Source organism: Aedes aegypti, chromosome 3 (assembly GCF_002204515.2).
Source record: "Aedes aegypti strain LVP_AGWG chromosome 3, AaegL5.0 Primary Assembly, whole genome shotgun sequence".
NCBI lineage: Eukaryota > Metazoa > Arthropoda > Insecta > Diptera > Culicidae > Aedes > Aedes aegypti.
In genome coordinates, this window is record NC_035109.1 from 219,805,804 (window position 1) to 219,820,246 (window position 14,443).

A 14,443-nucleotide genomic window follows, 5' to 3' on the forward strand; every position below is an offset into this window, starting at 1 on the left:
ATGCACAAGGTGCCCACTTTGTAAAATGAACAGTCCTTAATTAGGTATTAACGAGGTATGTTCATACATTTCTTAAATGATGGCTAAACTGTAGTGAATTAAACCACTTATGGTCTATACAACAGGTCAATGTTTTACAATAGATTCATTACCTTCGATTATGATAAAACGCTACACAGAGCCATTGAAATTATAAATCTCCATCTACTCGAGAATCGACCGTGAATTTTCAACCGCAGAAACCCCATTAGGTATACAAAGCAACGTGCTTTTCATAGCAAAAGTTTCGATACCTACTGACCAGCGGTATGACTACCCAATGAGGCGTTTTGTCGAGCCGAGCTACCTCTCCGTCCCAGTCATAACCGATCGTCTGTTCGCGAAATTACACTACATCAGTGAACGTTGCCGGAAAAAGTGCTTCTGAGATTAGCCTACAGCGTTCGAACTATGTCATCATCGGTGGAAAACCTAGAAAAGTAAGTTGAACATGTGACGTGAAACAGAAGCGAGTGTGACAGTTGAAGTATTGCTTTCAGAAATAACGATGATGACGATTACAATCCATTCGAGCATAGGAAAATCAAGAAACCGAATACGTAAGTGATCATAATGAATGCAAAAACTGAAGATAAGTGAGATTTGTGAATTGTTTTTAGGACAATTGGAAGTTTCATACATATGATCAAAGGCTCTTTAGGTACGGGAATTATGGCTATGCCGTTGGCATTCAAGAATGAAGGTTTGATATTCGGCTCAATAGGGACCGTTGTAATCTGCGTACTCTATGCTCATTTTGTGCATCTACTGGTAAGAAATTCACAGTGGTTAATAACAGAACATTAATAAACAGAGATCTCAAAAATTACAGGTTCACACATCACAGAAAGCATCCAAGCGAAGCCAAGTGCCGATGTTGGGATTCAGTGCAACTGCCAAAGACGTGTTCAGCAATGGACCCCCAAGTTTACGACCCTATACGAGTTATGCATCGTAAGTTTGAATAAATTAAAAAAAGAGTTATTCATTGCTAAACCGAGCGCTAATTTCCTGCTTCTAGGGGCTTCATCGACTCAATGATGGTGATTGATGGTTTCCTCACGGCTTGTTTGTACATAGTTTTCATAGCAAAATCGTTGCAAGACGTACTGTACAACCAGCTGCAGCTCGATTGGGACACAAGGGTTTACATTCTGTTGCTTCTGGTTCCCTTACTGGTCATTATTCAAGTTCGAAAATTGAAACATTTGGTGCCATTTACGGCAATCGCCAGCGGATTGATCATTTCGGCCGTAGGAATCTCGCTATTTTTCATCTTTACTGCTAAAATCGATTTGTCCAGTAAATCTATGTGGCCAGAATGGATGAATCTGCCATCGTTTGTGAGGTATGTCGACAAATTCTCATTATACAGTATTGGACAAAACATTTGTTACTTTTTCTATCAACACTTGATTGGACTAATTTCTCAAACATATGTGTTAAAATTCATGTTAATATCTTACGTGCTGTAAAAATCGGTATTCTAATCGGTCTGAGATCCAGCCTACCAAAGTTGATCATTTTGTGTGGAACATCGAACAAGTCGTAAATGTATTGTCCCATACTGTAGATTCAAAATATCTTATTGTTTCTGCAACAGCACTGTTCTATTTGCAATTTCGGGAATCAACACGGTTTTGCCGGTGGAGAACAACATGAAACATCCGGAGCAATTTCTTCGTCCCTTCGGCGTAATGCAGACTGCGTTTGGATGTCTGACTGTGCTTTACGGAATCACCGGATTCTTCGGATACGCCCAATTCGGAGACGCAACCAAGGCTTCCATCACTCTTAATCTACCGAGTGACAATGGGTAGGATATTCATTAATCCATATAACATATCAATTACAAACGAGTTTCTTTTTTCTCCAGTTGGGCACAAACAACGCGACTGATCTCCGCCATGGGCGTCTTAGTTGCTTTGGGGTTCTCTCTTTACGTCCCGTTGGAAATTCTGTGGCCCCGTATCGAAAGCAGACTTTCACCGAAACGACAGAACTGTGCCCAAATCGGAATGCGATCCGTGTTTGCCTTGGCTATGGTGTTGACAGCGTTCGTTGTACCGGAAATCGAACCATTCATAGGGCTGTTGGGATCGTTCAGTACGGCGGCACTTTCCATACTGTTTCCCGTTTCCTTGGACATGATCTTCCGATGGCCGAAAGAGTTCGGGCGTTGTCGGTGGCATCTTGTGAAGGACGTTGTTCTGTGGGTGTTTGGGCTGTTTGTGCTCATTGTCGGGACGTATTTCAGCATTTTGGATATTGTTGACATATATAAATAAATAAATGTAATACGTAAAAAAGTGTCTCTAGTGAACTCTAACTTGAAGAATGTTACTACCATTTCTTTTATTATTTTTAACATTTTTTTTAAGGTCTCTATAAATAGTTCATGTTTTAAAGGAAATCCTCCAAGATTTCCTGTGGTGATTAATTCCAAAAAATGAGGTTTATCCAGTGCCTTCCTTAGCCGTGTGGTTCGAGTCCGTGGCTACAAAGCAAAGCCATGCTGAAGGTGTTTGGGATCGATTCCCGTTCGGTCCAGGATCTTTTCGTAATGGAAATTTCTTTGTCTTCACTGGACATGGATCATCGTACCTGCCACACGATGAATGAATGCTTAAATGGCAACATTGGCAACACACACTAAGCTAAGAAGCAGGCTCTGTCTCAATGTGGATGTAATGCCAAGAAGAAGAAAAATGTCACATTAAATAAAATAAAAAAAACCTTAATGTTTCTCAAGATTTGCCTTTGGTTATTTCTGCAAAGTTTCCATCAGAAAAACAAATGTTCTTTCGAGGAATCTCTCTAAGGATTACTTCGGAAAGTCCGACAAGGTTTTCCTTCAAAAATGTTTCGTGTAAATGTCCCTGAAATTGTTCAAAATATTTCTCCAAGAACTTTTCAAGGAATTCTCTCTTAATCACATTCAGAAATTCCTAAAAAAATCTTCCATGCACTTTTTCAAGGAAATCTAGAGGTTCACCCCTAGGAGGTATTATTCCAAGCATTTCGCCAGAAAATTTCTGCAAGATATTTATCAGGAAATCTTCCTGATTCCAGAAATTCCTGTAGTGATACTATCTGTAGTTTTTGAGTTTCTCTACTTCATTCAAAATTTTCTTAAGCGATTCATTTCTTTTGTTGCCGAATCGAATTTCAGTGCTTTCTTTTTAAATTCTTTAGATTTTTACCTAATCTGCTCCAGTACACTATGGGCGATAAGGTGGCCAAAAATCGAAAAGCTGACTGTTCTGATAAGTTTGTCTTATGCATCATTACATAGTAATCAATTCTATCAAGTAATATATATAATATAGGACCAAGATCTTTTGTAGTTTCATTGATACAGTATGCCAAAGTTAGAGTTTTTAGGAAAAATAGAGAATTCAATGCAAGCACAAAGTATTCTTTGAATAAATTGAGTTTAGCTTTTTGATCAACAACCTGTGAATAATTCGTCACTACAAGTGTCAACATTATTTTCTTTTACTTGAAAAATGTCCATGTCTATTAGAAATACTATTTTTATACGCATATTTTAGTCTCCCATTGTTTATCATTGTCTAATCGTTTATCAAAGTGAATTCCGTGACCCAACGATCTTCCCCACACACAAACATCCCTCCCAGTAACCATTGTGGAGATGCAGAAGCGCAAACACGGCCTCCAAATAGCAAAGGTTACACACTAATATTCTTTCCCCTAATCCCACTTGACAACAAGGACGTGGTCGGCGCCGTTATTGACCCTGAATAAATAGAGGCACTGAATTATGTACACTGAAGAAGTTTATGGCCAATCCCAGTCGAACTTTTAGTTGATTCTTTGTGCATCTTCACTGACCTCGGTCAATCACGGAATAGCAACCATTGATATGTGTAGTCAGTCTAAGCTAAGCTAAGCTAAGCTATGCGACTTTTATGTGACTGTTATGCGACTTTTAGTTGTCTGGGCTACATTAATTTAGTCTGCAATAATTATTTCGCACGTTGAGTGGCCGTTCGTTACACCACGTGTTTGCATATCGAACCATTGTGAACAAGCTCTTCAAGTTCTATTAAGCCGGAAAGCGCCATCGTATGTTTTAGACCGCCATCTTGAAATCCAAAATGTTCAATTGAAAACAATTTTCAACCTGAACAAACTTGTCGAAGAAATCGTCCTTCCGAATGATCAGGATCTAGAGATACAATGATTTTTATGAACAGGAAGTCGCCATCTTGTTTTCTAAGCCGCCATCTTGGATTCCAAAATATTCAATTGAAAGCAATTTTCAACCTGGACAAACTTGTAGAACGGTGGTAGGTCATTTGGCATAAAGTCGTTTGGCATAATGGCCATTTGGCATAAAGTCGTTTGGCTTAATGGTCGTTTGGCATAATGGTCGTTTGGCATAATAGTCGTTTGGCATAATGAGTCTGAAAACAAGAATTTCTTAAGATGGCATTCGTTTTACGTTTCTATTGAATCTTTCTGAAGGCAACAGGCTTTGGAGTCAATTTATACAAAATGACACTTAATTCAACAATCATATGCTCTTGAATAAATTAAACCATATTAGGAAAGTTATAACCAATAGTTTTTTATTATATATCCAGAAATTACCCTTCTTTCAAATACTAATGCTTCATTTGAGTTTCGCTATTGGAATATTTTTTGCACTGAAGATTTTAATATATTTAGCACAAATTTACCCTTCTTTCAAACATTCTATGATTTTTTTTTCTAAACATGATGTAACCATTATTATAGGTATAAAGAGTGTTGATTTAAAATTTAAAAAAAATTAATTTCTTTTATACATAAGGCTGTTCTCTTGAGCTATATTGGGGATATTTTTGTTTCCAACTGCCCTCCTGTCAGTTGGCAATCGATAACATTGACCTGCTCAAGTAATTGACTAAAAGAGAAATCGATTACTGCTGTTACTTCGATGGGTTGTGCTACTTTTCTCCGAATGTCGTTTCCCTGAACGCCAGTTCCCCGAACGCCCTGAATATCCAGTTCCCCCGATTAACCCACGTCCCCGAAAAGTTTTTGGCACTCATAATTGTCGTAACTTTATACATTTCAGGGTGGTGAACGAACTAACCACCTAATATGCACCCTTCTTTTTTTAATTGGCGGTTATTTTTACCGTCCTCAGCATTTTTGCCAACATGTGCAAAGCCAAGAATGACAGAATACCTCCTTCTTTTGATTGCTTATCGTTCTTTCTCGTTCACTATCCAGCCACTGAAGACTATTACCTAGAGCTTCTATTCAAATTGCACCGCTTTTCGCGGAAACCGGTCATTCGGGGAACTGGCATTCAGGGAACCGATAATTCGGAACGCATTATTTGATGTCTTTTCGTTGTGTTATGCCGCAATTATTTTTGGCGTCTTTTTCTATTTTAATCATAAATGTTGCCTTCCTTTGAAAATAGGCTGTTCTTCATATTTATACTGTCTTAAATTTTTATTATTTAGTAAAGCTTAATGTTAACCTATTTTTATATTTTGCTGTATTATCAATTCTTGCAAGACGTGCTGTAAGAATGATATTTTTTTAGAATCTGCCAATATTGAACATATTTTTTTCTTGCGTATACATGATCTCTTTTCCCTTCTTTCGATAATTGACGGTGTTTTTGACTTACACGTCCAAAATTAAAATTTAAATTGAATCGTTCAAAAGTTTTGCCACACATATATTTTTTTTAAATGTGTTGTTCATTTGAGTTATGCTGTGGGAACATTTTTTTCGTTAGAGCCTCAAACATTTTGAACGAAAAATTATCTGCTCTCGTATATAGGCTATTTTTGCATTATGCTGTAATTAAAGGTCTTTGGATTAGAGCTTTAAATATTTTGCAAATGAATTTTCCCTTCTTTTATCAAGTAATTTATATCAAGTTTTCACGTCCAAACTGGGACAAAGCTTGATCTGCCTCGAAATATTCTATGAGCGAAATATTCTACTGCAAACTTCCTTTGCCAATTTAATATTTTCAAATATGTAGATCGCAACAAGCTCAAAGATATTCTATGTTCTGAGATGTAGATAAAATATCATTCCGAAAAGATCTTCCACCAGACTCGTTACGTATTTTATTTAGTAATGCTCTCTAATATCACAACATTTTTTTACATTCATAGCTTGGAAAATCTCTGATCAAACACCATGTTTATTGCAAACCTTCCAAAATGTTTTGCTATGGGCTCGTTGGTGTTGATCTCGGTAAAAGATTCAAAAATGCCGATATTCATTCTAAGTCAGTCATTATGCCAAACGACCATTATGCCAAATGACCATTATGCCAAACGGCCGTTATGCCAAACAACCATTATGCCAAACGACTTTATGCCAAACGGCTTTATGCCAAACGACCTTATGCCAAACGACTTTATGCCAAACGGGGTACAATCTTGTAGAACAAATCATACTTCTAAATGATCAGGATCTTGAGATACAGTTATTTTCATAAACCGGAAAACGCCATCTTGTTTTCTAGGCCGCCATCTTGGATTCCAAAAGAATCATGCAATTAACAACAGTTTTCACCCTGAAAAACTTGCAGAAAAAATGCTGCTAAATGATCAGGAACTTGAGATACAATGATTTATATGAACCTGAAGTGGTCATCTTGTTTTTAGGCTGCCTTCTTGAATTCCAAAATGTTCAAATAAAATCAATTTTCAATCTGGACAAACATGTAGAAAAAATCATGATTCCCTAATGATCAGGATCTCCAGATAAAATAATTATCAAGAACCGGAAGCCGCTATCTTGTTTTCTACAATAGTTTTCATGAATCGGAAGTCGCCTTTTTTTTAGGCCGCTAACTTAGATTCCAAAATGTTCAATAGGGTAACGACTGTTTATTTCATTCTTAAACACAAACAGTTGGCGCCAGCGGCTAAAAGTACAGGCAACAACCTTTAGTACATTCAGTTTCTTTCACCGGCCGCTAAGCGACGACACTGTTGTTTGTATTCCACCCACTGATCGCGCTACGCTGGATTCTCAAATTTTTCAAACTTTCAACACAAGCGCATGGAAGAATGCTAGTCGGAGAGCTGTCAAAATGAATGGAAATTAATAAAAACGTAAATTACTTGTAATTAGGAAACTGTATCAAAAATGTAGTGATTAGAAATCAAGTGTAAAGTTTCGGCTCACTGGTTTTAAGCCATCTTCTTCTTCTTCTTGGCATTAACGTCCCCACTGGGACAGAGCCGGCTACTCAGCATAGTGTTCTAAGAGCACTTCCACAGTTATTAACTGAGAGCTTTCTTTGCCTAAATTGCCATTTTCGCATTCGTATATCGTGTGGCAGGTACGATGATACTCTATGCCCAGGGAAATCAAGAAAATTTTCATTACGAAAAGATCCTGGACCGATCGGGATTCAAACCCAGACACCTTCAGCATGGCTTTGCTTTGTAGCCGCGGAGGCTAACCACTCGGCTAAGGAAGGCCCAGCCATCATCAGATTTGATTTAATCGATCGTTCGCCACCAGTGTGGTTTTATTACTTATTATTTATTTGAGTAATAAAACCCCACTGGTGGCGAACGATCGATTAAATCCAATCTGACTATGGCTGAAAACCAGTAAGCCGAAACGTTATAATCGTGTTTCAGTGTATAGTAATCACCGAAAAATTTCAACAATCTTCAAATATGACAATCGGCGGTGACTTAAACCCTATAGAATAAATTTCATGTCGCTTGCCGAGTAGCTAAACGATTTTTAAAATTTTGCAGGGTTTCGTTTGGGCCAATTTGCTACCATTTGTGACTATGCGGTTTTTCGATTTCGAAAATTTGCCAAAATCGATACAGCCTACTGCGACACACTTCATTGGGCCGTATGAATAAAATGTAGTAAAGTTGAGTTTACTACATTCTCGGTAGTAAACGCTACGAGTGGAACATGTTTGTGTCATTTTCCTTTCTACACCTTTCGAACATACTACAAACAACGCATTGCTATGAATAAAGGTAGCATTTACTTAGTAGTTAGCTTCAGAGGTTGCTACACATGCTTTGAGTTTGCGGAATTGAATGGAATAATTTACTTTTGAGTAAAAATCATGGGAAAACGATATGAGTTTTGATATATCGGAAGGTATTTTGAGTTTTGCAAAGGAATTCTGAGGTTACGAAAACTTTCGCTCCGCCAATTCTGAGATTCCGGTAAGATTACCGGCAGTAGCAATTTTTAATATCCGTGTGAATTCTGGCATTACGATAATTATGTTATTTTCTAGGAATTTTAGGATGTCGGTAGGAATTCAGATATTGGTAAAGTAATTCTGAATTTTACGTGTAATTTCTGACATCTCAGATTTCGTTTTGAATTCCGGAATTCCTGTAGGAACTTTGAGATTCCGATAGGGATGTCGGATTTTTTATGATAATTCTGAAAATTTAAATACCATTCTAGGAATATTGCGGAAATATTAGGAATCTGGTAAAAACTCTAGAATTGGGGTGGGAATGGGATTCCGAATATTAATCTCTTGGAATTCTGTGGGTATCTTTGAGACGATATTTCTGTAAGAATCTATGAGATTGCGGTGGGATTCCTGCGAATTATTGTGTGAATATTTGTAATTCCGAAAATCAATCTTTGTAATTATTGTAAAGACCTTTAAGATTCCGTTGATCTCCAGTTCCGTTGGAATTTCAAAGTAAAGCTTTAATATAAACGTTTTGAATGTCGGTAAATATTTTATAGATTTCAATGGGATTTTTGTGGAATCGTTAAGAATTTTAATAATTTCAAAGGGAACCCGGGTGTTTTAGGGGAGATCTTCATTGAATTCTAACGACTACCAATGGAATCACTACAATTCTCATAAAAATCTCTACATTCTAAGTTCTAGACATTCCAAGGATACTATCAGAAACCCCACCAAAATAACGAGAATAAACACTTAGAACATCGGAATTCAACATGCTGTTAAGAAAACACATGGGGAGCATCAAAATTCTACCGCAATTTCACCAGAATCTCAGTACTGGTGCTAGAAAATATGTGGTTCCTAATTTGATAGCTGTAATCTCAAGATCTCTTCATAAATGTTAAGCTAGTATTTAAAAAATCATCGGCGTTGGCGAAGGCCGAAAACCACCCAGAAAATTCTTTGATGTACCATCATCATAAAATCATAGACATAGAAAGAATACCAGACTAATCGCAAAATTACACTACAAATCTTGTCAAATAACAGCACCTTCATGATTTGTGCAAATTGTCGCGTAATCGATTAGATTCCATGCATTTTCTTCATATGCATGATTGTATTAATTTTAAGCGTCACTCTGAATAGATTATTCTTTACGTGCAGAATCACTCTGCACTCTGAATGGAAATTTCTTAACGTGCAGCTTCAGTCACTGCTCATGTTCGAAAGTAGTAAGTACTACATGTTCGAAAAGTTTTTTATTCATTCCAAAAGTGTAGTAAACTTTGTGGATTTTGTTTTTGAGTAGATACTACATGTAGTAAAGTTCAAAGTTTTTTATTCATATCACCCATTGTTTCAAGCATCAAAATACGAGAGAGAGAGAGCATAAATGACCGTACAATTCGTAGCTCTCACTCCATGATTGACCAGAGCAAGTGTGAATGGGGTTTGGGATTAGATTACCATTCTTCAATGTGCACAAATCGAGAGCTCAAACTTTAGAAGTCAATAACGGCGCCGGCCACGTCCTTACGGTCATCGGGGAAAGGAAGGAATGTTAGTTAGATAACCATTGGTTTTAGAGACCGAAGAATCTTCTGCATAGTTGTCATGGAAAGGATATTGGGTTAGTGGGATAAGGTAAGGATCTTGGAGTCATCTTTAGTTGATGATGCGATCCTTGATATATTCACGCCTGACCGGATTTGCGTTATTATTCGATAAATGAATTGTATGCCGAACAAGTGTTCATCGTTCGCCCCCGCAGGAGCAAGCAATGCGACCAAAGGATCAAACACTACTAACCTTCATTGTTTCAAGCATCAAAATACCACTATTTACTTAATTTAGGGTGGTTGAATTTATTGCCATTTTCGAAAATAGCATAGCACGTCTAGTTTTTGAAATATTGGCTGTTGAATATGCAGAATTTGACGATTTAAGTAAACTTGCATGCAAGTTTACCAGCTTGTTTGCTTATTTAGTTTCATAATGTGCCACAAAATGCAATCTTCAAGTGTGAAACAATACTAATCGATAAACTTCATAATATTTTTGATGTTCCAAGGTTGTTTTTTATAGTTTAAAAATGTATTTTGTTTTGCCGTATGAGAGAAACACAGAATTTTGTAGTAGAGTGCAAAAATGTTAAAAAAGTCAATCTAATCTTAACTCAATCCAAATTGAATCTCAAATGAAATTTGAAGTCCTATTTTGCATATTTGGTGGATTAAATATCTAAATAATTTGATAAATCGCACTTTAAATTTTATGTAAACATCAATAAAACTAGTGTTTTATGCAACTTTAGGCACCTGTAGCTCAAAATTGTAACGTGCTCTGATATTTCTGAGAACCGCATCAATTTCAGCAACCCTAAATCTATTAGAGACAGTTTGATCCTTGAGACACGAAAATAATATTATTTTTGTTACGCTTTGTAATTGTTCAAGGAGTCTATCTGAGGGAGTTCTTTTTTTTGGGGGTTTCTCCTAAGATTCTTCCCAAGAAACCAAATAGCACCATTTCGCATCGAACCGTTTACCCTTAAAATCCTTCATACAAAAGTCGGACAAATCCTCAAAAGGGCCGCAAATTTATTAAAAACGATAATTTACCAACTCTAATTGAGCTTCAAAATAATCTTCATGAGAATAAATCAAATTGAAATTTCTATGTATTTGATCCGGATCACATTTTTCAGTTTAGAAAGAAAAAACATAAAACACTTTTACATAAAAGTTAAATGAAACCCAAAAAATTGAAGTTTTTAAAGATATTTTAACCAAAATTTTCGCCGGATTATGAAACAATATGCAATTTTGTGTATCCATTGATGGCCGATTGATCTAGTAAAATCGGTAATTTGTGATACTTTTCCTTCTCCGGGAAAATGGGGGGAGCAAAACTATTGTTCGTAAGAGTATGGATTCTTTGCGAGTGACTCATTTTTGCAAATCACTTCACATTAAATGAACAAAAAATTTGAATTTTTTCAATTTTGATACAAGATTTTGTGATTCCTTTTGATTTACAATTAAAAACATAACATTTGAAAACTGCATGACTTTTATCAAATAGAAGGAGTGGGACGTATTTTATATAGGACTTGGTGTGATTAAATTGGTTGAGATTCCGATGAGATACAGCTGTTTGAAGTGAGCAAGATATACTGTAGTTGATAGAATCATACAATCAAATTTTGCTGGCTTGTTCTTGCTTAAAAAGGCGTTAAAACCGAAAGCAAACCCAATAAATCGAAAATTTTAACTGTGAACCATTTCATCGATTCGTGTAATTTTTAGTGAAAATTTGTCACTTCGACAGTTATACCTCTTCCGGTTAAAAATAATCCTGCTCCGAAGCAGAACTGACAGTTCTGAAGTTTTTTTCTCTGCTCCCTGTAATTTAAGAATAATTAACCATCTGTTGACTTTGATCTAAAATTCTACTCGTCTTTAAATACTCAAATGGGTCGTCAACGATATTAATTTAATAATTTAAAAAGAAAATAACTATCGAAATTTCAAACTATAACTAAAAGTTCAACGAATCGGTGAACAGCCCCAATAATATAAAAATCTAAAAAAATGGTAACAGGCAATTTGAAGAACTTCACTCAATTTATGAGGTTTTGTCCGGTTCTGATTCCCTGACGTAGCCGCCGATCAAAAATAATCTGGCACACAGGTCAGTCTAGGGTAAATCACCAATTGGTAAACGAACTAAAATCTCGTTCACCGTTATGTTTGACAAAAACTTGGCCCGTTCAACGATTGGTAAATTACCCTTTCTTATCGAAGCTTGTCATACAGCAGATTGTCAATCGCGAATCGTCAACGGTTTTATAAGAGCACGATTGTGACCCAATACAACTGTCTGGCCGGTTGCAACCGCTCTATCTGTCTGCTCCCCAAACAGCTTCAATGATTCGGTCAAGGCATTGTCTGTGGCCTGTGACGCGACTCACGAGAATTTATGCAGAGCAAAAAAGGCAAACGCAAAAAGTGTGCCCAAAAACCTTGATATGGAGTAAACGCACACCAACCAACTTGACTTGATATTGAGTCTTTGGCTGTGCGAAAATCGTTTCATTCTCCAGCGCCAATAACTGAAAAGTATGCACGATTATGACCGGTAATACGGGTACTAGTTTGTGTTTATACATCAAGTGAAACGGTTGTCTTAAAACAGTTATTGTGGGTTGTCTTCGGACCATGCCAATCACGGTAGAAAGTTTAGAAAAGTTCGTTGAGATTCGTCTGCCGTAATAGACAAGAATTTTCTAATTTGAATATTATTTTTTAGAAAAGATGCAGAGGAATACGATCCTTTTGCGCACAGGCAAATTAAGAAGCCGAACACGTGAGTAATTTTGTTATAAGTTCGGTTTAGTTGTTGAAAGTCAACGAACGATGTTTCAGAACCATCGGAAGCTTCATTCATCTGGTGAAAGGGTCTTTGGGAACGGGCATCATGGCCATGCCATTGGCGTTCAAAAACGGGGGACTGCTATTTGGTACGATAGGATCTATAGTGATCTGCATCATTTATGCTCATTGTGTGCATTTGCTGGTATGTTAGAGGTTCAATATAGAATGAAAGTGTAAACACGATTGTCTCTACTTGAAAGGTTGGTACATCGCAAAAACTATGCAGGAAAACTCAAACACCGGTCCTAGATTACGCAGGGACAGCTCACAAAGCATTTGAAACTGGACCGCAGGGGATAAAACCGATGGCCAAATATGTATCGTATGAAAGATCCACTGTTTTTTAGTATAACCTAGTATAATGCACTTTACCTTCTAGCATCTTTATAGACTGGATGTTGGTGATAGATAGTATACTATCTATTTGTCTGTACATTGTCTTCATAGCAGAATCGATGCAAGGCGTAATCTACAACCAACAAGGTTTAGATTGGGATACTCGAATGTACATCTTAATACTAATGATTCCCATCGTTATCATCATGCAAGTCCGGGAGCTGAAGCAACTTGTCCCATTCACGGCAGTAGCCAATATGCTCATCATCGCATCGGTGGGAGTTTCGTTATACTTTATCTTCAGCGAACCGATATCACTTGCCGACAGAAATCTTTGGCCGCAATGGACGACCTTTCCCTCATTCGTTAGGTAAACTTGGGATTACATCGAATTACTTGAACTTACAATAACTCGAACATCAACAGTACGGTCCTCTTTGCAATTGCTGGAATTAAAACGGTTCTTCCGATCGAAAACAAGATGAAGCATCCAGGAGATTTCCTTCGACCCCTCGGAGTCATGCAGAGTGGTCTCGGGATCCTGACGGTACTTTACGGAGTAACTGGGTTCTTTGGATATGCCCAATACGGAGAAATCACCAAGGGGTCGGTTACCCTCAATCTACCAAGCGACAGCGGGTAAGGAAAATCTTAACATACTACGGTTCAAAACGATTAATTTCATCTTATTTTGTAGCTGGGCAGAAACGACACGGCTGCTATCCGCCATCGGTATCCTAGTTTCTCTAGGGTTCACCCTATACATTCCGATGGAGATCATCTGGCCTCGACTGGAAGCGAAGATCTCCCTTAGGTGGCACAATGTGGGACAGATAACTATTCGAACAGGATTGGCAATTTCGATGGTTGGATTCGCTCTTGTTGCACCTAAAGTGGAATCGTTTATCGGACTTCTAGGATCGTTTGGAACAGCAGTGTTGTCAGTATTGCTGCCGGTTACCGTTGATACGCTGTACCGATGGCCAACGGATTTCGGTTGGTGCCGGTGGAGGTTGGTGAAAAACTCGGTGTTGATATTGTTTGGGCTTTTTGTGCTTACCGTGGGGACGTACTTTGGGATATTAGATATTGTTGCAATATATAAATGAGAATATTTTTCGTTATTGTAATTTATGCTAAACTAGAAAATAAGTGCTGGAAGTAGCAAATAATATATAAGAAATTGACATTTTTTACTAAGGAAGTTACAGATTCACGTCTAGCGGTTCTGTTGATGTCATCCGAGTTTTTCTTTTTTTTCCAAATACATCATATATTCATTTGTATTTCAAGTGCTGACTGGGGCCTTAAACCGGGTGAGATTGATTGCCAACAATAAAACTACTAGCTGTCATAGTCATATGATTTACTAATGTGTTAATTATTTCCGAAATAATTGCCACTTACATACACACTTAATTCAGAATGCCGAATCTCGGCTAAT

At 37.3% G+C, this 14,443-nt stretch overlaps 3 protein-coding genes across 9 annotated transcripts in view; 2 read left to right on the forward strand and 1 right to left on the reverse strand.

Annotated features, from left to right (window-relative positions):
* Positions 1-14,443, reverse strand: part of LOC5579847 (probable Ras GTPase-activating protein) — a 538,326-nt gene that overhangs the window by 260,349 nt on the left and 263,534 nt on the right. The window lies entirely within an intron of this gene.
* On the forward strand, positions 235-2,342 carry LOC5579842 (proton-coupled amino acid transporter-like protein CG1139). Its single transcript, XM_001651468.2, has 7 exons — positions 235-479; positions 540-599; positions 660-810; positions 872-993; positions 1,061-1,387; positions 1,643-1,855; positions 1,916-2,342. The coding sequence occupies exons 1-7, from the start codon at positions 451-453 to the stop codon at positions 2,325-2,327; spliced, it is 1,314 nt and encodes a 437-aa protein (XP_001651518.2). The 5' UTR covers positions 235-450; the 3' UTR covers positions 2,328-2,342.
* LOC5579841 (proton-coupled amino acid transporter-like protein CG1139) lies at positions 12,231-14,395 on the forward strand. The gene is made up of 7 exons (XM_021854130.1): positions 12,231-12,476; positions 12,539-12,595; positions 12,655-12,805; positions 12,864-12,985; positions 13,043-13,369; positions 13,426-13,638; positions 13,697-14,395. Exons 1-7 carry the CDS (start codon positions 12,448-12,450, stop codon positions 14,106-14,108), a joined length of 1,311 nt encoding a protein of 436 aa, XP_021709822.1. The 5' UTR covers positions 12,231-12,447; the 3' UTR covers positions 14,109-14,395.

Coding starts and splice junctions, on each gene's coding strand:
- LOC5579841 (XM_021854130.1), top strand. CDS start 12,448: ATGCCAATCACGGTAGAAAGTTTAGAAAA. Junction 12,477..12,538: donor ACGGTAGAAAGTTTAGAAAA/GTTCGTTGAGAT, acceptor ATTATTTTTTAG/AAAAGATGCAGAGGAATACG. Junction 12,596..12,654: donor CAAATTAAGAAGCCGAACAC/GTGAGTAATTTT, acceptor ACGATGTTTCAG/AACCATCGGAAGCTTCATTC.
- LOC5579842 (XM_001651468.2), top strand. CDS start 451: ATGTCATCATCGGTGGAAAACCTAGAAAA. Junction 480..539: donor TCGGTGGAAAACCTAGAAAA/GTAAGTTGAACA, acceptor TATTGCTTTCAG/AAATAACGATGATGACGATT. Junction 994..1,060: donor CCCTATACGAGTTATGCATC/GTAAGTTTGAAT, acceptor TCCTGCTTCTAG/GGGCTTCATCGACTCAATGA.